Consider the following 27,185-nt stretch of genomic DNA (forward strand, 5'->3'; position numbering starts at 1 on the left):
CGGGGTTCTGGCTGGGGCCTGTGAACAGGTGGGATTGTATTTAGGCATGCCTGTTGCTATGGCCTGCCCCCCTACATAGCTGTTGTATGGGAGGGCCTTTGGCTGGAGGCTGTGTACCCCAGTTGCTGATGTCTAGGCAGGCTTCTGGCTGGGGTCTGCGTGCACATACCAATGGTATTGGGGTAGGCCTCTGGCTGTTGCTTGTGGGGCTGTGCAGCTCTTTTCCAGTGGGGTCTTTGGCTGGGACCTGGGGGCCCCAGTGGCCAGGGTTGGGGCAGGGCCCTGGCTGGACCTGCCTGTAGCTGTACTGCTCCGGTTCACACTGGCTTCTCACTGGGACCTGTGCACACTTACCGATCCTATCAGGGCGGCTAGTTTTTTGGGTTTTTTTTTAAGACAGGGTCTTGCTATGTAGTTCAGTCTGGCCTTGAACTCACTATATATCCCAGGCTGGTCTCAAACTCACAATAATCCTCCTTTCTCAGCTTCCCAAGTGCTGGATGACATGCATGCACCCCCAAGACTGGCTATTAATCTGATCTAATAGGATTTGAGGTTAATTAAGCTTCACAAATATAAAACCCTTAATAAACCAGTGAATGGTATTTTTCAAAGTTATCCAAAATATTCATAAATCATGTGAAGCACTGCATTAGCAAAAACAAAACCAAATCTCATTTCTGCTTCTTTTGGAGCCTCCAAAGCTTAAATATTGCTTCCCAATTTTCCCAAATATCCCACTCTACTCTATGACACCCCTTTCCTGCACATTCTTCTCCCTCATCAACTAGAAAATGATCAGGTATAATGTACATTTATTAAATGACTGAAATTCATTTACACTATAATATAACTAATCTTACATGTACTGGTATATTAATCCAGCTCATGGTGAAATGGAATGCTTAATCCCCTGCTTAAGAAGACTAGGAGCTGTGTTTGTAGCTCAGTGGCAGAGCATTTGCCTAGCATGAACAACATCCTGCCTTCAATCCCAAGCACAGGGGGGAAGGGGGGAATTTACATAGAGGTCCCATGCATTTTTCACCCAGCATTCCCCAACATATTAATGTATAATTGATATGTCTTGTATAAATGACAGTTTACACATCAGGGCAGTGACAACTGTACAATCCAAATGTTACTGAAATTTTACCAGATATGCATGCAGGTGTTCATTTGTATGTAGCTCTCTGCAGTTTTGCACCCCAAGTGTAATTCTGTGTAACTACTACCACAATCAAGGTATTTAATGGTACTATGATCACAAGTTTCCTTCAGCCTACTCTTTATAGTTATAACTACTATTTCCCTGCCACTTCCTTATCTTCTGGCCACTACTACTCTATTCTCCATCCCTGTAATTGTTATTTCATACATGTTATATAATTGGAATCATATATATGTATGCTTTTGAGTTTGGCTTTTCATTCAGCACAATTTCCTTAAGTTTTACCCAACTAGTTACATGTAGCAATACTTTTTTTTTTTTATTGCTGAGTAGTATTCTACAGCATGGACCTAACACTGTTTTAACTACTCATCTGCTGATGGTATCTGGGTTGTTTCTGGGCTTTGGCTGTTACCAAGTTGCTATAAACATTAATATACAGGTTTGGGTGAACATAAGTGCATAAGAACATGAAATCAGTTTGGGCTATGACAACAAAACACTACAGATTGGACAGCTTAAACAACAGAAATATATTTTCTCACAGTTCTAGAGGTTGGAAGTCTAAGATTATAGAGGCAGTATGATAAAATTTTGTTGGGACTCCTTTCCTGGCTTGCATATAGCTGGCTTTTTTCTCTGTCATTCAGAGAGAGGGGGAGGGATGGAGAAAGAACAAGGGAGGGAAGGGAGGCGAGGCAGAGTAATGGAGAATCTAGTTCTCTGGTGTCCCCTCTTCTCTGGGCACTAATTCTATTGTGAGAGTCCTATCCTTATGACCTTACCTAAACCTAGTTCTCTCCCAAAGTCTCTATCTCCAAATACTATCATATTGAGATTTGGGCTTCAGCATACGAATCTTGTGGAGATATAACTCAGTCTGTAACAAATGTTTTTGTTTTTCTGAGATAAATGTCTAGGAGTTTAATTGTTGAGTCATATGATAGTTGTATGTTCAGTTTTTAAATAAAGTGCTGCTTTCAATGGCTATATCACTTTACGTGAATATATGAATGATTCAGTGTTCTCTATCCTTGCCAACATTTGGTGTTGCCACTGTTTTTAATTTTAGCATTCTGATGTTATTTCATTGTGGTTTTAAATGGCTAATGTGCTTGAAATCTCATCCATTCATGGTTTTTTAAATCTATATATCATCTTTGATGAAATACATGTGCATGTCTTTTTCACATTTTCCAACTGTAGTGCTTCTTTTATTTATTTATTTATTTATTTACTTATTATTTTTTGAGACAGGGTCTCACTTTGTACTTTAGGCTGGCCTTGAACATATGGTGAACCTCCTGCCTCAGCCTATTGAGTGTTGGGATTATAGGTGTGCATTGCCACACCTGGCTTGGACTGCTTTTTATGGTTCTTTGCACATCCTAGATACTAGCACTTCGTCAGTGTTATGGTTTGGCTCTAAAACAGCCATTTCAACATTAATCCACTGATGAATTTATTGCTGAATATGTTATTAGGACATGGGGGCCAATCACTAGAGGTATAACCTAGAGAAATATATTGTACTTTTAAAAATAATTTAATTTAATTTTGTCCCATTCCCTCCCTCAACCATATACTGTACTCTTGTTCCCAGCCCCTTTCCTTGCTCTGGCTCTTTCCCTGTTCTCTGCTTCCTGGATGCCACGAGTTGAGCAACTTTCTTCCACCATGCCCTTCTGCCATGATGTTTCTGCTTTGGAGTCAGTCAACCAAGAACTGAAACCTCTGGAATCATGAGTCAAACAAATCTTTTCTCTTTTAAGTTGTACATGTAAGGTACTTAGTCCCACCAAGAGAAAGTTGTCAAATATAATCAGATATGGAGCTGTTTTTTATTTAACGGGATTTTTTACACAACAGAAGATTTTAATATTGATGAGATCAAATTTATCAACATTTCTTTTTATGGATCATGCTCTTGGTGTGTCCAAAAACTTTTTTTTCTTTAAGACAGGATTTCACTATATAGTCCGGGTTGGCCTCAAATTCATGATTTTCCTGTCTCAGCCTCCCAAGTGCTGGAATTACAAGTGTGAGCTACCGCACCTGGATATTCAAAAACTTTTTGCTCCATCCTGTCCTAAAGAGTTTTTCCTTTTTTGTCTAGAAGGTTTACAGTTTTATGTTTTCCATTTATGTCCATGATCTATTTTGGGTTAATTTCTGTATAAGGTATACTGTTTAGGTTTTTGTTTTCTTTTGTTTAGGGGGTTATTTTCTGTTGTTTTTGGTGTATGGATATCCAACTGCTCCAGCACCATTTATTCAAAAGGCTTACCCTTTTTCATTTAGATTGCTTTTGTTTCTTTGTCACAATTAGGCATGTGTGACCCTAATTCTAGGTTACATATTCTATTCCACTGATCTATATGTCTACCCCTCTGCCAATATCACACTCTTGACTAATCTAACTACATAAAAAGTTTTAACATTGGGAAAGATAATTCCTTCTGCACAAATTATTTTTAATGTAATATATCTTGTAAGCAGAAGTCTTTTCTTGACCACTTCATTAATTTTTCCTCAGCAACAATCTGTCTATAAATTGAAATAAAATTTTAAAGTTTTTATAAGAAAAGACTCAAAGTGTTTGAATTTTCTTTCAATTATTACTATCTAATCAATTAAAATTAAATGTGCTGCAAATTTTGATTTTAAAATTCTTAAATGTAAGGAAAATTTTATTGTATATGCATATTTCTAACAGGCAAGATTTTTCTGATTATATTAGCTCACATTTCTACACAGTGACTGTTATGTTCTGCCAGAATGAAATAACTTAGCTTCATTTTCACCCTTATTTTTTTGTTTTTATAACTTTAAGTGGTGAGAAACATTTTTCACATAAATGTAAAGATGAGAATGAAGTTTTGTTCTCTCTCAACTCTTTGAACTCTTTTGAGTTACCTGACAAAAATAACAGTAATGTACTACCAAAAAATATACTAAATGATCTGTTGATGGCTTAGCAGACAAGTCAGTTAAGTCTTCTTTCTGTGTTGCTGAGAGCAAAATTTGGAAACTACAGTATTTGAATTGCCAAAAGGAACTCTTATCCAGTCATTCCCTGAGATACATTATTCAGTCATTCTCTGTCTCAACACAGACACCAATATTTTCAACTGTCCTTTGACACACTGGTGCATTTTTCATCTAGGGCAATGAATCCTTGTAAGAGCTGAGATAGATGAGCAGTATGCCTTTCTCTTACAAAAGTGGGAGTGGGGAAACTAGTGAGAGAAAGCAAGAAACCACAGCTTGCACATCCATAACAGGTACATTCTCATGGAGAGCAATGCTGGGTAAAAGTACCCAGGAAATTCAAAGATCTCAAAACTGATTCCCTTAAACTACCCATGCTACATATTCTCGGAAAAGTGCACCCAAATTTAAGATAAAAGTCAGTGTGCATCTGCAGCCCATCCTATCAACATCACACAGGGAATATACGGAAGTGAGCAGTGAATACTTTTTGATGAGGAAAAGTGAAACAGCAAAATGATGAGTAGCCAAAAAACAACACAATATATCAAAGGAAGAACTCCACTTGAAAGCTAAGAATTACATTGAAGCAAATTACATTTTTGCTTAAAGTATAATAATTAAGGATTTTAAATTCACCGAGCATTCTGTTATCACAGACTAAAAATGCTTGTTTATCCCTTTTCTGTCCTAGGGGGATAAACTATCTCATAAGTCTTTCTATTTTACCAAATACTATTTAAAAGCTGATGAAATGTTTAAGCAATTCATTACATTAATACAAAGATCTTTTATAGAACAGAATTATTATCAAAACCAAAGTGTGGGTAGCACCAAGTAAAGGTGAAAGGATATGCTGACTTATAATCTATGGAAATAAGGCACAAAATTGCTGCTAGTTTTAAGATCCTAACATTTGCATAGCTTATTTTTACTCAAACTGTTACTATACCAGATTTTTAAAAAAATACAAGCCCCATCATCTTTCTTGTTTTGTTTTATTTAAACTAAACTTATTTTTAACTGATACATTAAAAACTAAACTGTTCATATTAATAGGGTTTTGTGTGATGTTTTGATACTTGTAGGCATTGTGTAATGTTTACATCAGATTTATGTTATCTATTTCCTCAAACATTTATCATTTCTTTATAATAAAAACATTCAAAATCCTTTAAATTTTGAGACATACATTATTATCTATTTTATACCCTACCATGCAATAGCACACCAGAACTTCTTACTCCTTTCTAACTGTAATTCAGTACCCATTGATCAACCTTTTCCCATCTTTCCATCCTCCCTTCTATCTATAGCCTCTGGTAACCACCATCCTACTCTCAACTTCTATGAGATCAACCTTTTATATTCTTTTTTTTGTACCGGGGATCAAACTCGGGTCCTTGCGCTTGCGCAGCAGGCGGCGAAACCACTGAGCTAAATCCCCGGCCCAACCTTTTATATTCTATATAAAAGATCATGTGTTTCTTTCTCTTCCTGGCTTATTTCATTTACCATAATGATTTCTCATTCCATCCATGTGTTACCAGTGACAAGATTCTCCTCTCTTTATGGCTGAACAGTATTCCAATGTGTATATGTACCACATTTTCTTTGTCCATTTATCAGCTGACACTTCAGATGCTTCCATTTCTTGGCTTTTGTGAATGGTGCTGCAATGAACATGGGAGGACAGATATCATTTTGACATACTGATTTAATTCCTTTGGATATGCACTGAGTAGTGGGATTGCTAGATTATATCTATTTTTAATTTTTTTAGATCCTCCATACTGTTTTTGCATAATGTTTGTACTAACTTCCATCCCCACCAACAATGTGCAAGCACCGCCTTTTCTTCACATCCTTGCTAATACTTATCTTTAGTCTTTTTGATAAAAGCCATCCTCACTTTGGTGAAGTGATAGCTCACTGTGATTTTGATTTGCATTTCCCTGATGATCAGTGATGTTGAGAATTTTTTCATATTCCTGGCTGGCAATTTGTAAATGAAATCTCTACTTGGGTCTATTATCCATTTTAAAAATTGGATTGTCTTTTGGCCATTGAGTTTTTGGAGTTCCTTAACAGTTCTTGAACTTAATCCCTTGTCAGATGTGTATTTTGCAAATGTTTTCTCCCATTCTGTAGGTTGTCTCTTCATCCTGTTGATTGTCTCCTTTGGTGTTGTCTTAGTTACTTTTCTCATTACTGAGACAAAATACCCAACACTTAAAGTTAAAGAAGGGAAAATTTAGTGTAGCTCACAGTTTGTAGAGAGGTTTCAGTTCATAGTTGGCTGGCTAAGGAAAGGTAGCATGGCAGAGGGGCATCACAGTAGAGAAACAGTTCATCATAGGCAGAAGACAGCAAAATCAGCAAGCAGCAAGTGACCAGGAGCAATCAACAACAGCAGCCTTCTTTCTGTCCCTTATATTCTATCCAGGCTACACCACTCTTAGCACTCACACCCAGGGAGAGCCTTCTCATTATCCTCATCAGAGCTATGCCAAACCAATCAATGGACTAATTTAGTAATCACACACCCTTGATCCCAGCATCATACACTTTAGATCCAGCCACCTCTGAAAAGGCCCACCTATGACCACATGAGGCTTTGAAGGGACATCTAGATACAAGCCATAACAGGTATAGAGAGACTGTTTAGTCTAATATAATTCCATTTGTCTATTTTTGCTTTTGTTTCCATACTATCGTATCTTTATTTCTCTGATGTTATTTATCTAATTATTTTACCTTATTTTATTGAATAACTTATTAATTCAGCAATGCTTAAACAGATACTGCAGCCACCAAGATGAACAAAATAGGTAAATATGTATTCAGAAAACATTAAAATTCATGAGGACTTTTAATTGAAGATGATAGACTGAAGATACATGTTTGCTACTTATAGCTTGCAAAACTCAAGCTAGAACTCAAATAAATGAGACAAAAGAAGCAATAAGCCTCTAACATAAGAAAAAAGGAAAGCTTGGTAGCACAGTGGTACATACCTGTAGCTATACCAGCTACTCAGAAGGCTGAGACAGGACAGCAAGTTTGAGGCCAACTTAGGCAACATAGCAAGGGCTGGGATGTAGTTCAGTGGTTCAGCACTTGCCTAACATGTGCAAGGCCTTGGGCTCAATCCCCACTACCAGGGAATAAAAGGAAAATAGAAGATTTGATAGTGAATAAAAGGTCCAACAAATTTCTAGGATTCAAAAAGCAAATGAAATTGTGCTGATGGATAAGGCAAGCTAAGAAAGCCACAACCCAGAATATTCCAACGGCAAACTAAAAGGAGGTAGAAGCCAAACTGCTTGTTGGAATGCTAGAAGGAATCTAGAGAGCCAATCTGCCCCTTGGAACACCTGATGGCTCTGGGCTCTGAGCCAATAGGTACAAGGAGGGGCAGGAGTGAGGAATGAGGCTGAAGACAGCAGGGATAACTGAAGATCTGTTTCTGGAGCTGCACTGCTTGGCACCTTTATCCACTTCCTCTACCCCACACAGATCACAGGCAGCCTGGCATAACTCTCAGTTGAAAACCAAACAGCTGAAGGAACAACCTGAGAGGGCCAAAGCTTCTATTGTAGGTACGGTCTGACCAGAGTAAAGTACTTCACTGAGTACTCCACTGGAGAGGGGAGAAGGGGACGGAGAGAAACAGAAAGGCTTGTAAGAATTCTTTTTAAAATCAAATTTTAAATCCTTGGAAATTAGCTGGCCATAGTGGTGTAGGCCTGCAATCCCAGTACTTGAGAGGCTGAGGCAGAAGGATTGCCACAAGTTCAAGGCCAGCCTGGTGTACACAGTGAGTTCAAGGCCAGCCTGAACTACACAGTGTGAGCCTGTCTTAAAAAACCAACCCCCTAAAAAGATCCTTGAAGTTTAAAAAATGATTAGAGAAAGGAAAGAAAAATCAACAGATGATCTGAAAAATGAAATTAAGAAAATTACAGTAGGAGTATAAGGAAAAAAAGATGGAAATAATGGAATAAAGGAGACATAAAAAGCCAAGCCTATTTGACTAACAAAAGCCCTAAAAAGAAGAAACAAGAAACAGAAGAGTGGGAGAAACTATTGGACAAATCATAGAATTTCCCAGAGCTGAGAAAAGAAAGACCTATGTCTTCAGATTGAAAAGAGTAGTACTCCAAAGACCCACATCCATCCAGTTCCTCAGGGAATTTCAAAACAAGAAGTATAAAAAAGGGACCCTGGGGTGGGGGAAAAAGGGTACCCACAAAGGATAAATAACCACATTGGCCAGTCTGGGCCACAAGCAAGACCTTGTCTTAAAGAAATAAAAATAAAATACAACCAAGAGTGTAGAAAAATGAGGCTATTGACAAATGTAAATTATGCCAGAAAAAATGCAACTAGAAACTCCCTAGGTTTTTAAAAGAAAAAGTACAGCACCAAAAGCTACATTTTAAATATGAAAAAAGCATATATGTACCCTGATTATAAGGAACTGATGGAGTATGAGAAAAGAGGATCCAGTTGCTATTAATGTTGGAATCTTGAGAGCCCAGGGGTCATTACCCTGGCCCTAGAGAAGAAAATGTAATTCTAGCCTACAGATTGGCTCTGGACTAAATAGTATTTATAGAATCATATTTTAGAGGGTACTAAAATTAGAAATATCTTTCATCTTAGGCCAGAACTAACTGATATGTTTGATCTCAAGACATAAATTTCAGAGAAATTTATGAGAAAGAAATTTAAGGGAAAGACTAGCTAAAAGTGTTTCATTCTCCCTTTATTTTTTATATACAGAGCACCAAATGATACCTTGTTCCCACCTGCAGTTCTCTCCCTGAAGGTGAGAATGATTTTCATTATTCAAATGGTTCAGAGCTCCAGAACTAGCTAAGTTCATCTGGGCTTGGGAAGCAGATGATGAAAGAAACGTCCCCTTCCTGCAGCTGAACCAAGTAACCATTCCAAAAGAAGAGTAAATTGACTGCTCAGGGGAGTAATTATTGTCCATGGTGATTGCAAAGATTACTGTTAGTTTATTAGGGATCCAGAAGACTAGGTTTTTAATTACTATTCTTTAATGGAAATAAGACAAAGAAAGCAAGCATGATTTCTAAATAAAAAGGGACTTTTGATAGGGAATTTGTAAACGTCACATGTTCTTTTCCCTACTGGCAGATAAATGGTTGTAGCTTCTGGGATGACAAATCCTTGCAGTAATGTGCTTAATAAGAAGAGGCAATTGTCAAGGTCTATTAATTCTACTTGCTTCTCATGACAAAGAAAAAATAACTATAAGTTACAGACTATGGGTCTTGGTTCATAAGGGAGAGTTTCTTTTATGGAAGAATTAACCAGTTACAATATAGTACTGTTTATAGTTTTCATATTTTAGATTCAACTTATATGGAGATTTGGGTGTAGTAGCTGAACGACATACAAATGTTACTAATTCTGATAACGTAAAAGTGTAGCTGACATAAAGAAGTAGAAAAGAGGAAAAAAACTTATAAAAGGGAATACATATGTCCCTTCTTAAAAAAGAGAACAGTTAGAGACTGTCCAAAGTAGAATAAAAAACAGAGTTGTTATCATCTGAAGTAAAAAAGTTAAGCAAAAGAATTAGTGAAATTAAAAACGCAACTATCAAACACTGTAAAACAGATTATTGTAGTGTAAGAAAGCTAAAAGCTCATTTAAAAATGCAAAGTCAGCATATATTATCTAAATGTGATCAATCAACAAATAGAGCTAAAAGTTATTATTTATAACAATGATCTCCAATTTTTTTTTCTTTTTGTGCTGGAAATGGAACCTAGGGTTTTGTACAATACCAAGCATGTACTCTACCACCCTCAGCCCTCAATTTTTTTGATGATACAACCTTCTCAAGGAAAATATTTCTAAACATAAATCTTGACTATGTTTATTTATAGTCTATAAAATTTATGAATAATCTATTACACAGAAGTAGAAATTTAAATTATATAATCATAACTTTGAATGGATTCTTCAAGGAGGGGAGGCACTTAAAATAAAACCAAAATATGTACAGAAAGGTTATTCTGATAAAAATGTTTACAGCATTAGCAAGATACATAAGAAATAAAAGCTCAAATTTCTTCCAGTACCTAAAATCAACATCTTATGTACCTCCAAGGATGTATACAGCTACTTTTAAAGACACAGTTCTAGGCCAGGTGTGGTGGTACATGCCTGTAATCCCAGCACACAGGAGGCTGAGGCAGGAAGATTGCAGGGAGTTCAAGGCCAGCCTGGGCTACATAGTGAGTACAAGTCCAGTCTAAACTACACAGTGAGACTCTGTCTCGAAAAAACCAGAGAGAGAGAGAGACAGAGAGAGATACTTCTACAAGTTAGAGGTGTAGTCACCAGAAAACATAAAAATGTAAGCAGTTAAAGAAGTGCTCCTTTCAGGAGTACAGTCAGAGAGATGTGGAATGAAAGATTTGTGGTTTGCATCTTGGGGTAAGGGAGGGTAGTACGGGGATTGAACTCGGGGCCTTCCCACTGAGTTACATCCCAGCCCTTTTTTATTTTGAGATAAGACCTTGCTAAATTGCTAAGATGCCCAGGCTGAGCTCAAATTTGTGATCCTCCTGCCTCAGCCTCCCAGAGGGCTGGGATCACAGGTATTTGCCACCACCCTGGCTTGATGATTTGCATCTTATGCTTACCTCTATTTTATTTATTGTGTAATATATCCTTTCATATTTAGAATTAGTTTATCTAATCACCTTCATAAAACTCCATATCTTTACAAGTGTTTGAGCCAATTTGTATTTGTTCAACAAACATTTATTGATCATCTGCTCTGGACTAGGAGCTGGGGACAAGAAGACACTGACATTGCAGCTCTCATGGAGATCACAGCCTGGGGCAGAAGAAATATAGGAAAAACCTAATGTCATTTCAATATCCTAAGTGCTGTAAGAGGAGTGTGTGCATCTGTCATTTTCTCACAGTCTGGAATCCAGATGAGGTATGCTTATATCAGTAGGGTGTTAGGGAGGGATTGTTGAAAGGTCACTGCCTCATTGTGTTGAGACTTACAGGACAAGTAGAAAAGACAATAAACCAGGAGAACAGGTATGTAGGGCACATGGAGGAAGGGAATTCTAGGACAAGGTGGAAAAGATGAGGTAGGTAGGCTGACAAATGAGAATGTGGTATGTTTGGGAAACTCATTTTTTAGAAATGCTAGAGCAAATGGTGCCTGCTGTGGTGGTAACAGGAATGAAAAGGCAAGATAGGAAAGGATCAGAAATAAAAGGCCATGCTCAGAACTGTACAAGGTCTCCTGAAGGATGTCACCAGCCGGGCAGTAGATCTGATCAGATCTGCACTTTGGGGAAGATTACTTTGAAGCATGGTGGATGGCAGATGGATCTGAAAGAGGTAGATTATGCTATCTCAGGGGGCCTAAAAAGACCAAAGGAAGGTATGGTACCAGAAGAATAACGAAGAGATGATGCACTCATATATTATTTGAGAAATGTACTCTCTAGGACCTGCTGAGGGATTAGCTATCAGGGTAAGAACAGAGGGAATAGCTAAGAAATACTTGAGCAAATTCCTTTCTTGTGTAACTGGAGAGAGCCAATAATTGAAATGAGGAAAGATGCAAGTCAGGAGTTTAGGTTTGGATATGCTAAAAATGAAGTGATATACTGCTAGAAATGCAGAATTAAATGCTGGGGGAGTGGTCTGAACCTGTAAGGCTGAGTTGAGACCTGTTAGTATTTGGGTTAGTGGAAGTTATGTGAAGAGAGAAAATTACACAAAGAGATTGTGTAAAATGAAAAGCAGGAGAAGGTTGACATCCTGGGAAAGAGAGGGTGAAAGAAGATAATACTGCAAAAGAAAGTGTCAGAGTACCAGGCTATAAATGAAAGAAAGTCAGAGAAGCAAGTAGGTGTAAGTGAGCAAAGAAGAATAGCTGAAGCTACAGACCACAGGATGCAGAGTGAATGAGGAAAGGAGGATTGTCAGGAGGTGGACTGACAGACTGGAAAGAATGGGGTGAAAGGGCCTTGATCCTGATGATGATGATAAAAAATGAGATAAAGGTGGGGATAAAACACAGTAAAGAGTAAGAGCGTGTGAAAAAGAGGAGTGTGTATTTAGTATGACCTACTGGAGTTCAATATCTTGGAGTGGCTAAAAATATAAGAATATATTTTTGAACGTATGTAAAACTGTGTGTACTATACTGCGTACCCTGAGTATATACTCAGAATAAAAGATAAGGCAAGGGTAATAACCAGGCTCTGTCTTCATTAGTGCCAAATTTACTTCTACTTGGTCAGTTATGATTAAAAATGGTGTAAGCTAGCACATTAAAATAAAACTAAACACATCTCTTTTTAAGGGTTAAAGAACATCACCTTTGATTGATTATAGAAATAGATTACATTTTAAAGACCTTTTCTTGGAATTCATAACATAATATTTTCCCACTGTTTCTTTGGTTAGTATAGGGTACACAAGATTTAAGAATAGTTTCTATTGTAAAAACAAATATTTCTAAAGATAGCTATTTGCATTTTCCTTGCTTTCATATATATTTAAGACTCTTTCCATAGCAATTGCCAGAATGATAAATACATAACAGTTCTCTTATAAAATCTATTCTTTGGCACTATCTTTAAACCTAATAGCAATAGGAAAGAAAATATTTTAGGAATTTTTTTTTTGTACCAGGGATTGAACTTGGGACCTTGTGCTTTTGAGGCAGGTGGCGAAACCACTGAGCTAAATCCCTGGCCCAGGAAATGATTTTTTTTGGTTACAATTTAGTTATATTTCTTTGTGGTAGAGGCAGAAGTCTAAAGATGTCTCCCAAGATTCCTATTTCTTGGCTATTCAGTCAAACATTAATCCACAAATTGTTATGAAGTGACTTTATAGGTGAAGTTAAGGTTACTAATCAGATGGCTTTGAAACAGAGAGATTATCCTGGTGGCTCTAACATAACTATATAAGCCCTTAAAAGCAGAAATAAGAAGCAGAAGAATCAGTGAAATATGGCAAAAGAGGAAAGAAGAGATGAGGCAGAATAGGAAAGTTGGAGAGACTTCAGGCAAAGGGCTCCACTACCGTTGCTGCTTTGAAGATGGGAGGACAGCGATGAACTAAGAAACATAGGTAGCCTCCAAAGGCTGAGAACAACCCCCAGTCAGCAAGGAAATGGAGACCTCAGTCATCAACCACACGGAACTGGATTCTGACAACAGCATGAAAGAGTCTGGAAGCCAATTCATTCCTAGAGCTCTAGAAAGAACCTCAGTCCCAGGGGCACCTTGACTTTTCCCTTGTGAAACCTGAAGCAGAGTGCCAGCTTATACTGTGCCTAGACTTCTGTCCTACAGAGCTGTGAGATCAGGGTACAAATAACTGAACACTGTTTTAAGATGGTAAATTTGTGGTAATATGTTACGGGAGCACTGGAAAAGTCATACATTTTCATAAAGCACGGACTTCAAATGTGCTCTGTCGAATCTCATTTTTCTGTCTCTTAATATAAATTTGGATAGAGATCACACATTTCCAGTCATAAGCAGTGAAACCCAGTCTACTTTATTTTCCTTTTACTATGAAAATGTTTTTTAAAAACAATAAACCAAATACCTTATTTCTATATCTGTATCTGTATTTATACAGTATTCATCAATTACTAACTTGACCCCCAAAGATGTTTGACAAAGTCGGGAGGGTTTTGTGTGTGTGTATGTGTGTGTGTGTGTGTGTGTGTGTGTGTGTGTGTGTGTGTGGTACTGGGGATTGAACCCCATGCTTTGACACTGAGCTACATCCCCAGACCTTTTGTTTGGTTTTATTGTTTCCTGACAGTCTTGGTAAGTTACCCAGGCTAAACTTAAACTTGTAATCCTTCTGCCTCAGCTGCCCAAATAGCTGGAATTACAAGTATACACCGTGTCCCATCCAGCTGGAGAAATTTTTGGTTGTCATCACTATGTGATGATACTAGTATCTAGTGGGTAGAGCCCAGGGATTCTGCTAAACATTTTACAGTGCAAAATCCCAAAAAACAACAATTACCTCCAAAATGTCAATAATGCTGAGGATAAGAAAACCTGTTCTCTATATACATAGACACATGTTTCTTGAACTGTTTGAAAGTTACAGTCATTATAATACTTTTTACCCTAATTACTTCAGTTTTTATCTTCAAAAAACACAAACACTAATTCATACAGCACAATTTTATAAGGACACAACAATACTACTCAATATAAAGTTCATTTTCAAATTTCCCTATTATCTCAAAAAGATGTTTTATGGCTTTTTAAAAATACAGGATTCAATCAAGGGAACATAGGTTGGCATGCTGACCAATATTTTAAATGTAAAATATAAGAAGTTCTGATTTTCAAACAGTGGGGTTTAATGAGAAGCAAAATGTAGTGTCAGCTGTAAGATCTGATGGTCTGCAACTCTGACATAACATGTCTGAAATGGATGTACTAAGTAATTCAGCAGGTTGTTAGTACATTAAAAAATCTGTCTTTTGCAGAAACAACGCCAGACACACTCAGCCATCTCATCTTCGATAAAGGAGCCAAACACCCTCACTGGAGGAAAGATAGCCTCTTTAATAAATGGTGCTGGAAAAATTGGGCTTCAACTTGCCAAAGATTAAAACTAGACCTGTATCTCTCACCATGCACTAAACTAAAATCAAAATGGATTAAAGATCTAAATATTAAAATAGAAACTCTGAACCAGTTGGAACAGAGGTTAGGTAGAACCCTTGAAGACATCAGTGTAGGAAAAGATTTTATGAACAAAACCTCAGTTGCCCGTGAACTAGCACAATCAACAAGTGGGATCTCTTCTTATTAAAAAGCTTCTGCACAGCAAGAGAAACCACCAGCAGTGTGAAGAGACAACCCACAATGTGGGAAAAAATCTTCACCTGCTCTTCCTCAGACAAAGGTCTACTATCTCGAATCTATAAAGAATTTAAAAAGATCAGACCTCCCAAATTTAAAGACCCAATCCAAAAATGGGCATCTGAAATGAACAGACATTTCTCACACAAAGAAGTAGAAATAGCAAATAAATACATGAAAAAATGTTCAACGTCACTGGTCATTCGAGAGATGCAAATGAAAACAACGCTGAGATTCCACTTCACTCCAGAAAGAATGGCTGCTATCATGAAATCAACCAATAACAAATGCTGGTGGGGCTGTGGGGAAAGAGGAACCCTGCTCCACTGCTGGTGGGAGTGTAGACTGGTGCAACCACTGTGGAAAGCAGTATGGAGATATCTCAAACAACTAGGACTGCAAGTCCCATTTGACCCCACTATTCCACTGCTGGGGATCTTCCCCAAAGAATTAAAAGAATCATACCACAGTGATATATGTGCACCCATGTTCATAGCAGTGCAGTTTGTAATAGCTAAAACTTGGAAACAGCCCAAATGCCCATCAACTGGAGACTGGATAAAGAAAATGTAGTTTTTTTATAAAATGGAGTACTACTCAGCCATAAAACATGAGAAATTAGAGACATTTATAGCTAAGTGGATGTACATTGAGGCAATACTCTTAAGTGAAATAAATAGGACACAGATGTGTAAATACCGAATAGTTTCTCTGGTGTGAGAGACTGAAAGTGTAAATAAGGACTAAATGTATAATAGGTCATGTGAAATAGGAAGAAAAGGGGCAAAGGGGAAGGAAGTGGGAGGGCTAAGGGAAAGGATAGAAGGGAATGGGATTAATATGAGAAAATGGAAAAATAGGAACAAAATTTTTGTAAATAGGGAGGGCTGGAGGGGTTGAAGGGAGGGCTGGGCAAGGGTGAAAAACAAGAACCAAGAGAGACTATGTAAAGGTGCAAATTTCCAATGATGAATGTCATTATATTGTATACCTAAAATGTACCAATTATTAGAATGAATAATCGATAATGTAAAATAGGAATAAAAGGTCCAAAGGGGTAGGGGTAGTGGGAGGCACAGGGGAAAGGAAAGAAGGGAAAGGAAAAAATGATGAGAAATGGAAAAAATGGAAATAAAGTGTTTGTAAATAGGGAAGGGTGGAGGGCGTGAAGGGAGGGCTAGGAATGGGGAAAAAATAAGAACCAAGGTGCATTATATAAAGGTACAATTCCCAATGAGAAATGTAATTGTGTTGTATACCTACAATGTACCAATAAAAGAATTTAATACAAAAAAAATCTGTCTTACAAAGCTATCCTCAAACATGACTTCAATGCTCTTAGGAAAGAAAGGGGAATTCTGATTACAATAACCCCATGACCCCACTGAATAAACATCAAGGTGAAACAATCAAGAGAGAACTTTTCCCAAAGACATACAAAAGAACAAAAAGCATATGAGATGTTCAACTAGTCATCAGGGAAATGAAGTCAAAACCACAACGAGGTATTACTTCATACTAGTTAGGGTGGCCAACCCTCCTCCAAAAAAAAAATAAACAGAAAATAACGTGAGATGGAGGGGATATGGAAAAACAGTAACCCTTGTGAACTGTTAAGAATGTAAAAAGATGCAGCCACTATGTAAAACAGTATGGAGGTTCCTCAAAAAACAAACAAACAAACAAAAAACAGGGGCTCATGGTATACCTTCATTGATACTTGCTTGCCTAGCATGCACAAGGCCTTGGACTCAATATCCAGTGCCACAAAAAAGAAATTAAAAATATAATTATTGTATGATCCAACAGCCCCATACAGATATTCAAAAAAACTGAAAGCAAGACCTCAGCGATATTTGCATTCCTGTGCTCACTTCAGCACTATTCACAATAGTCGTGGAAGAAACTATTAAACATCCATCATGAATGTATAAAGAAAATGTGCTATATACATATGCAACAGAATATTACTTAGCCTTTAAAAAGTAGAAAATGCTGTCATATTCTACAACGTGGATGAACCTTGAGGACACTATGCTAAATGAATTAAGGCACTCACAAAAAGATAAATACTACACTGTATGATTTCATTTACATGAGGTATATAGGTAATCAAACTAATAAGAAACAGAAATTAGGATGTGGTTAACAAGAACTAGGTACTAAGTAGTAAACAGGGAGTTGTTTAATGGGTGGAGTTTCACTTTTGCAAGATAAAAAGCTCGAGAAATCTGCTGCATGTAAGGTGCATGCAGTTAACAGTATGCTTAAAACTGGTTAAGATGGTGAATTTCACATCTTTTTTAAGTTTTTTGGTACTGAGGATTGAACTCGGGACCTTGCACTTGTGAGGCAGGGGGCGGCAACACTGAGCTAAATCCTAAGCCCCAAATCATATTTTTTACCACACACAAAAAAACCACACACACACACACACACACACACACACACACCAGAAATTTAACCGTAATATCATGACCACACTAAGGAAATAACTTTTATTTCATTAAATACAAAAAATTATCAAAAAAAGAACTTTATTTCTAGAGATAAATTCATCTACTAGCATTTTGGGTTAGAAACATATTCGCATTACAAAGCAAGGGGCCGAGGATTTAGCTCAGTGGAGCGCAAGGACCTGAGTTCGATCTCCGATCCCTGGTACCAAAAACAAACAAACAAACACATTACAAAGTCAGACATGGTAGTACCCACTTAAAATTCCAGCCTTTTTGAAGGCTGAGGCAAGAGGATTACTTGAGACCACGAATTTAAGGCCAGCCTGGGCAATACAGTAAGACCTCATCTCCAAACAAAAATTTCTAAACTCATATACTTTGTAGATTAAAAGATTTTAATGGAAAATTATTCACAAAGTATTTGTCTAGAAATGCATACATTAAATGCTAAAAGGTTGCCTTTTCAATCAAACAGTGTAAAAAGTTGGCATTTAAATGGTACAGTATGCTTTTAGAAACAACTTTAAGAAACAAAAATGTTTTAATGTACCTACCTGCTAAAAAAGAAGACATTTTTTCTCTTGCAGTACTGAAGATTGAATCCAGGGTCTAACCCAGGCCAGTCAAGCACTCTACCACTGAGCTACATCCCCAGCCATTTTTACATTTTTATTTTATTTTGAGACAAAATAAAATTGCCCAGACTGACCCGAAACTTGGGTCCTCCTCTCAAGTAGCTGGAATTACAGGTTTGCCACCATCCTTGGCAAAATAAAACTTTTTATAGAGACCCCCCCCCAAAAAAAACAAGATAAAAAAACTAAAGCACTCTACACAAAAACCCATACACAGATGTTTATATAGCAGCTTTATTTATAATTGCCAAATATTGGGAACAATTAGGATTTTCTTCAATAGGTGAATGGATAATAAATTGTGGTATGGTCAATGGGTTAATATTGTTGTTTTTTAAAAAAATGAATATTGAGCCATGGAAAATCCTAGAAGAAATTTAAATGGATATTAATAAGTAAAAGAACCAATCTGAAGTCTACATACTACATGATTTTAGCTATATGATATTCTGATAAAAGGTAAATTATGGAAGTAGTAAAAAGATCCATGGATGCCAATGATTAGTAGGGAGAGAAGGATGAATAAGTGGAACACAGGATTTTTAAGACAGTGATACCACTCTGTAAGACAGATACATGTCATTATATTGGTCAAATATCACAGAAGATACAATATCAAGAATGAACCCTACTGTAAAAAATGGACTTTGGGCGATAATGTGTTAAGTGTGGCTTTGCTGACTGTAAGAAAGCACCATATGGGTGGATTTTGTTGATAATGAAGAAGGGTAGTGTGTGGGGCTATGAGAAATCTCTCTGCTTTCTCTCAATTATGCTATGAATTTAGAACTGCCCTCAAAATTAAGACTTTAAATTAAAAAAACAAAGTACCCCTGGGGCACTAAAAGACTACAATGAAGAAACACTTTCTACTGTGCGCTCTAGTCTTAAAAAGTGTAGTGAGAGCTGGGTGTGGTGGCACACACACCTGTAATCCCAGCACTCTGTGAGCCTGAGGCAGAAGGATATGGAGTTCAAGCCTGGCCTTGCCAACTTAACAATTCAGGAAGACCCTGTCTCAAAACAAGATTTTTTTTTTAAAAGGCTGGGGATGTAGCTCAGTGCGAAGGCCCTAGGTTCAATTTCCAATACTGGGGGAAAAAGTGTGGTTAGAATGAAATTTGCCCGAGAATTCATTATTTCTTTGAGTTTCTAATAGCAGAAAAGCATCTAATGGTAATGTGAAGTGGCTAGATTATAATATGATGTCTGACTTTAGGACATTATAAGATGCACATATGCTCTCTGTACATAATCAGTCTCAGAAAGCTAATCACGGCCTTCAAAATTTAGTTTCAGGCAAAGGAAAGGATATAGGCCTTTTCTCTCTATGGCCTTCCTGGGACAGAAAACAATCTCCAGCTCTAATCATCCTTACATTTAAAAAAAATCTGAGAGTCTGAAAACGGGTAAGAAACCATATTATTCTTACTAGAGTGTCAAAATTATCACTATTACCATTTAATCTATATCAGTAACCCTATCTGGCACTAAATCCCACAAATATCCAAACTAAGTCATTAAAAAAAAACCCAAATTAGGGCCAGGGATTTAGCTCAGCGGTTTCGCTGCCTGCTGCACAAACACAAGGACCTGAGTTCGATCCCCGGTACAAAAACAAAACAAAACAAAACCCAAATTACTTAGAAAAATAGTACTAATATAACCCAAAGAGCCAAGTATCACAAATGTTAAACAAGTACCAACACCCTAATTAGAACATGCCTTTTATCCATTCATTCATGACAGCCCTACTGAACACATACTGAAATTTCTAGAGGAGTCTTTTTTTTTTTTGGTACTGGGGATCAAACTTGGGTCCTTGCACCTGCGAGGCAGGTGGCAGAACTGGAGGAGTCATTTTTAAGGTAAAATTTCAAATATAAAACTTTTAGCTGGCTGTGGTGGCACACACCTGTAGTCTCAGCACTCAAGAGGCTGAGGCAGGATTGCCACAAGTTTGAGGCCAGCCTGGACTACATAGTGAGTTCAAGTCCAGCCTAAGTTACACAGCAAGACCCTGTCTCAAAATAAATAAATAAATAAATAAAAATAAATCAAACTTTTGAAATCTAAAGGTTTTGAAAATCTTCATAAGACTCAAGTATCTCAGACTTCAAATTCCATTAGAATTGCATCACCTTTTCATGTGCAATAGGGCATGAGCAGAATGACTGTAGTGGAAAATGTATATAATCTAAGTATAGTGAATTGCCCTGAATTGTCTTAACTTTCATTCTCCCAGGACTTAATGATAGTGAGATGGAAGCAGGTATTTTAAACCAAATCCAACAAATTATAGGGCTGCAGTGTTATCAGTCTCATTCAGACTGAGTGAACTCTAAACAAAGCAGATCTAATTTGTAGAAAAGGCACTGCTAAAAACCCTCAAATGCAGATGCTATGCTGGGTTACCACAACCAAGAAGGCCACAAACAGTACAGCATGTGCCAGTACAGTGAGTGGAAGAAAAATACCACCTAAAATGATTTAAACTAGTTAACAGACCCACAGTTTCTCATTGAGACAAGATTCTGCTCTGTTCAATAAGCTGTGATATTTGGTCAATTCAGGAAGTGCTATTTCCCAGGTAAGTATTCAATAAGAGGAAAGGATGGAAGTGTAAATTAGTTTACTCTGGGAATGATGTCTTGCCATGAGAGGTTTGTTTCTTAGCTACCCGTTTCAGAGAAGTCCCAGCCCCTCTTGCTTCTCAGGCTGCACAGTGTGCCTGTACTACTCCCCTGTAAGCAAATGCTTCCTGCTCCAAAAAGCTGCCTTTGTGGGCTCTGCAGCAAGGTACAAACACAAGGACCACCACAGAATAAACTCACTCCCTTCCTTTCTTCCAGTTTTATTGAGACATATTTCATATATCCTATAATTTATTTAAAGCATAGAATTCAGTGGTTTGTAGTACATTCATAAAGTTGTACAACCATCACCACTATATATAACATTTTCATCTCCTCCCTCAAAACACCTCCTACCCAATTAGTAGTCACTCTTCATTTTCCATCAACCTCCTGGCTTGAGACAACCACTAATCTATTTTATGTCCTTATAAATTTACCCATTTTGGATATTTCATATGAATAGAATCATATAGTATGTTCTGTAAATGGCTTGTCTCATATATTTAATGTTTCAAGTTTCATCTGTGTTAAGATACATTATCACTGGGAGGCTGAGGCAGGAGGATTGCCACAAGTTCGAGGCCAGCCTAAACTACAAAGCGAGACTCTGCCTCAAAAAAAAAAAGATACATTATCAGTGCTTCATTTCACTTTACTGCTGAATAGTATTCCGCTGAATAGTATTCTACCACATGAATATGCCACACATGCTCTCTAAACAAAGGTAAACACAGTGACTAGTTAGTTGCCCATATCAGCCCATAAATACCTATCATAGCTGAAATTATATATCATTAATTAGAAAATTCTAAGTTTTCTAAAAATGTTATTAACTACCACAATGATATCTAGATTAATAAAACACTGGGAGTTAAGCTCCTTTAAGAGTCAAATGTTTACAAGTTTTTCCCTGTAAGTTATAAGGGAAAAAGGAATTTGTAAGTTCTAAGGCCTGAACACCTCAGGACATAAGTGATCTTTGATCTCACTCAGTTGAAGACAAACTGCAAAACTGCAAGTGTACAAAGCTGGTCTCTGAAAGCTCCCTTTCCTCTCTCTAAGCCCTTCATATCTCCCCTCTTTGAAATAAATCTAGTTCCGTCCTATACTCTAAACTTTTCCTACTGACAAACAAAATAAGACCTCTTATACATGTTGAATAATTACAGCCTCATTGTAAATTAAAACGCAGCCAGGCTGGGGATTTAGCTCAGTGGTTTCGTCGCCTGCTGCGCAAGCACAAGGACCCGAGTTCGATCCCCGGTACCCCCCCCAAAAAAAAAAAATACAGCCATGCAGACATGTTACTTAAACATTTTATTCCAAGATGTCCTCCCAAAACATGAAATGAGAATCGGTTTCTTTTGTATAAGAATTTCTCAAATGAATAAGCTGGTAAAGCAAGAGTTTTTTGTTCCTGCCAAGAGACCCTTTCAGATCACAATAAAGCCTCTCCATGGCAAATCAAATTTAGTCAGTACTCTCAGGATGATGCATAACTAGGAAGAAAAGCAACTATGGTATGTAGATGAAATGATGTGATATACAAAATTTGCTTTAAAATACTTTCTTTTTGGGCCGGGGATTTAGCTCAGTGGTTCCACCGCCTGCCTCAAAAATACTTTCTTTTCGTGCCTGCCTGGTAAGTGCAAGGTCCTGAGTTTGATCCCCAGTACCGAAAAGCAAAAAACAAAAAGCAACTTTCTTTCAAAGGGATATGGGGATGGGGAATGAAATGTAATCTTGATAATTATTCAGGGCAGATGGACGGGTAGATGGAATTCATTATTCGTTTCTGTTTTACATATGTATAAAAATGTCCAAAGTAATATATATATATATTTTGGTACCAGGGATCAAACTCGGGTCCTTGCGCTTGCGCAGCAGGCGGCAAAACCACTGAGCTAACTCCCCAGCCCTAAACTAGTATATTTTAAAAAAATAATCAAATTGTTCTCTCAATCAACAGTTTGCTCTTTTTGTCCTTTCCTTGGTTTTAGGGATTGAACACAAGAACTATGCACTCAACAACATCCTCAGTCTTTTTTTTTTTTTTAAATTTTGAGACAGAGTCCTGCTGAGTTGCTAAATTGACCAGTCTGGGCACACACTTTCCATTCTCCTGCCTCCCAAAGTGCTCAAATTACAGGCTTGTGACACCTCACCCAGTCCCTCTTTTCTCTTGTAACTGGTTGCCACCACAACTAGATTATGTATTAAAGTCTGTTTCCCTGACTGGACCTTAAACTTACTGAGAACCACAAAGCTATTTGCTTTATTAGTTCCCTCAGAATTCTCACTGCCTCACAGTTATTGGTATGTGACAGACATCCAACAAAATATGTACCAAGTAACTGACTGAATCAATACAATAAGTCATAGCATGCACCTAGGTCAATAAATGTTCAATAAATAAAAGGCAGGGGTAGAAAGCCTAAAACCTTTAGTTGAGGGGATTCAATGTATTTACCTATAAGAATTTATTATTTAAGTTCACATGCTTTTTTTTTTTTTAACATGTTTTTTGATTAAAACTGTAAAGGTATAAAACAAATTTGACTCATTTAGCTTAGTCAACTACATTCATGTTATTGGTCAGTTAAGAATTCTAATCTCTATGATACAGAAATGAAAGAACCAAAAAGTTAAGCAACTTTTCAAGGTCATAATAAACAAGATGCACAAGTGTGAACAAAGGGCCAGGGATTTAGCTCAGTGGCACCCGCGCCAGACTGGCAAGTACAAGGTCCTGAGTTTGATTCCCGGTACAAAAAAAACCAAAAAACAAGTGTGAACAGAACTCAGTTCTGTTCTCATACCTCATTCTGTTCCTAAAGGACATCATTTTATTCTAATATACATATTAAATTAATATATATATTAAAAAGGAAAGGGAATACTGTACATATTACCTCCACCTTTTATGGCTGAGAATGTAGCCATGTAATAGTCTCAGTTGAAAATATTTTGACTTTGCCCAAAACAATTTTGAGGTTGAAGCACCTGGCAGTAGATGAAGTGTAAAAAGCACTTATTAGGCAATAGAGAATGGAAGAAAATATGACACTTGAGTAACTTCAAGACCTTAAAAAAAAACTGGTCTAATTAGTATGGTGAGGGATAACAGAAAATTCATAAAGAATAAATATTAATACTAAGATGTTATATAAAATATTAGTCACTTGGAATTCTAACTTCCAGGTTTTATATTTCTTTTTAAATCTATAATACTATGCACTATAATGTTATAGCCTACAAAGTTTTAGACCAATAATTATTTTATATGGCAATAAACTATTAAAATATCCTTTTAAAATGTTTAAAATGATAACCTTAACTTGGTAATAGAAATGACGTGCAAATTTAGGAAATCAGAAATGCCAAATGTTTGCCATTTACAGAAGCATAGCTATTTGTAAAACTAATCTTAACTCAGCCCATCTGACAGCTCTTGTGCAGCAATGCCAAAGAATGTCAGTTACATTTGTGAAAAACATTTATAGCTAGAAGAATTTAAAGTCTAAAATAAAGTCTAGTACCAAATCTAAGAAATTAAGCATAGAGAACTATGTAATTTTAGTAACAATTTTAAAAAAATCTTCTTTCTTTGAGAATAGTCTGGAAAGATTTTTCTTTTTTAAACTCACATAAAGAGTTATTTACCTGGCTGAGTCGAATTCTAGCCTAGGATGCAATACTGTAACTCAAGGCACAATTACTACTGGTGGCATTACTTCAACGACTCAGAACATCATGAATTTTCAAATCATGTTTCCAATTTTCACTCATTTCAGGGTGATGATCTACACGTACGATTTTCAAACACAAATCTAAGATTTACATGCTCCACGATGGTTTCTTCTCAACTTTTTTCATGATTTTTAAAAGCACCAGGTGACCCAAAATAACCTACCAATACCGTTAAGCCTTTAATATAAGCAGTGAAGGAAAAGCGTCCTCTGAATGTTCATAACACTGCTAACCCAAGTGAGGCATTGATTTGCAGTTGTTTTTCCATGGGAATGATGGATTTGCGCTCAGCTACTCACGGTGTCTACTAGGTCCCCCTGGTGACCAAACAGTACCTGAAGGCAGTAGTAGGGTTCGAAGGCATAGACTGGTGGCGGAACAGAAGATGGAACGGGAAATCATGAAAAATTAACACGCGAACAGTACACACGACATGACTGAGAATTAGATTTGTACTGCTGGGGTACTGGAGATCCGCACACCAGCCACTGTTCCCTTTCCTTTTCAGAAGCAAATATCCATCGTCTCGATGGGGCTCCTGATCTCTACCTCCCTTTTAAACCACGGGTGTGATGGGCAGGCCAAATCCTTGGACTCCGCACGAGGCGCACGCCGCTTTTCGAGGCTTAAGGACACACCGATATGACAAATTGTCATAATTTCCTAAAATATGGAGGAATGACACACCACCTTTCCTACCACTCACTGAAGACACGAGACCCAGAGTCAAAAAGAGCGGGCCTGGGGGACGCACCGGGGAGGGGAAGCCCGGGAAGCCCGGGCAGAAGGCGGCGGCGCATCCCCAGCTCCGGCAGGCGGGGCGCGGAGCCTGGCAGCGCGCGGGGTCGCACCCAGGTCAGCCGGAGCTCTGGGGTGCTCGGGAGGCGAGGGCGAACCGGGGGAGAGCGGGGACGACCTGGGCTCCCGGCGGCGCCTGCCGGGGCGGGGGATCGCAGCGGGGGGGCGCGGGCTGCGGCGCCCGGGGAGGGCGCCCCGCCAGTTGCCGGACTGTAGGGGGTGGCGGGGTCCTGGCGGGCGCAGACCGGAGTGCGAGGGCGGGCGGTGCCGCGCGGCCTGGAGCGCGCGCTGGCGGCTGGCGGGACGCCACCGGCCTACCTGGAGGTAATAGGGCTTCCTCAGCCAGGCCCCCGGACAGAGACTCCTCGCCATGGTAATCACACATCGCCCCGCCGCGCCGCAGTCGAAGGCGGACCCGAGCGCCGGCCGCCCGGCTCCCCGCCTCCCGTCGCCTCCCCGCCCCCGGCCTGGCCGGGCCCGCCCACTCCCCCGCCCCCGCCACGGCCCAGCCGCATTGACGGCGGCGGGCGGCCCGAGGCTCGGCCTCCTGCTCTGTTCGCCGAGCCGCCGCTGCTGTCAGAGCGACCGCCGACTCCTCCATAAAGGGGAGTCGCGCCTCGTCTCCGCCGACACAAACCCAACAGCTCCGCCCGCTTAAAGGGGAGGCGCGCGGAGGAGGCGCCGCGGAGCGCGAGTGTTGCACGCTCAGCTCCGAGAGGGGCGGGCAGGAATCCGCGCCCGCCGTGCCCCTAGCCCTCCGCGAGCGCGGTCTTGGCCATTTGCTCCGTTCTGCGCCGCTGCGCGTCCCGCCACTCTCCACCCGGGGTGTGGGACTGGAGTCCGCTCCTGGAGTCCGGACGAGTCTGGGCGGGTTGTATCGAAATTCAAAGCACGCTCCGGGCTTCTTCCCTGGGGACAGGCTGGTTCTGCGTAGCGCGCGCGGCGGGTGGGAGTGGGGAAAAGGCAGTGTCTCCGGCACCTGGCGCCAAGGACCTGCAAAGTCTGAGCTCCGCACCCACCGCGGACAGCGCCCGGGTCTGCCGAACTCAGGGCGCGCCCACCTCGAGCATTGGGCTCTGCGCCCGCCAGGGACGCACTCTGCTCTGCTGGAATCGGTGCGCCCCCTGCCCCCCACGTCCAGTTCGCCTCTGGTCTTCACCTTAAAAAAAAAAAAAAAGTACTGTTGTACATTTCCAACTCTTTTGTGTTGTATTGCTTTCAAGACGGCTTCGGCGTTTTCCTACCCCCACCCCAGAACCCTGATTCAGAAGGGGAAAAAAAATATGCTGAACTGAATACATTTCTGAAAGCAGGAGCCCTAAGACGTGGCATAGCTTCTCAGTTAAGGCTACGCAACACTGGGTGTGGTGACTTTCTTTTGACAGTTAGGTCCAAATAAGGCAAAGAGAGCCACCCTGGTAAGAGAACAGCTGTTGATATGAATGACTTCTATGGAGGAAGATGCGGTTTTCACTTCATTTTACCCCACATACCACGTTTTCACATGAAGCCAACAAAGTTTAAGTGGCTATTTAGAACTCATTCAGGGCTGTTGCTGAGAAGTGGTTTCCCCAGAAGCACACCTCTCTACTCAGACGTGGGTTTTTACATAACCCTTGCTCTGGTGCTTTCCGTCTCTGGAGCCCGGGTTTTTAACCTTGGTGTTTTGTTGCTTGGAGATTAACCCATTTTTCATTGATTTTCATTTTGGGTTAGACCAGTAATTTGAGTAGGGTAAGGATAGATTCCACTGGTTTCACCAACTTATTCAACAAATATTGATGGCGTATGCAGACATTGTTCAAATTGTTTTGGCC

The 27,185-nt window shown here is 39.1% G+C and overlaps 1 protein-coding gene across 2 annotated transcripts in view; it reads right to left on the reverse strand.

The window, feature by feature from the left end:
- The window catches only part of Dipk1a (divergent protein kinase domain 1A), a 111,187-nt gene extending 85,363 nt beyond the window's left edge, over positions 1-25,824 (reverse strand). The window contains exon 1 of one of the 2 annotated variants that reach the window (XM_004841258.4): positions 25,687-25,824. In XM_004841258.4, coding sequence (XP_004841315.1) covers positions 25,687-25,740 — 54 coding nt within the window. In that variant the 5' untranslated portion in view covers positions 25,741-25,824. The remainder of the gene's footprint in view (positions 1-25,686) is intronic. The other variant, XM_087213128.1, reaches the window with a different exon arrangement.
- Between the last annotated feature and the right edge of the window lie 1,361 nt (positions 25,825-27,185).

Source organism: Heterocephalus glaber, unplaced genomic scaffold, assembly GCF_053883595.1.
Source record: "Heterocephalus glaber isolate CG9 unplaced genomic scaffold, H.glaber_assembly_v1.0 deba00001442, whole genome shotgun sequence".
In the NCBI taxonomy this organism is placed as follows: Eukaryota; Metazoa; Chordata; class Mammalia; order Rodentia; family Bathyergidae; genus Heterocephalus; species Heterocephalus glaber.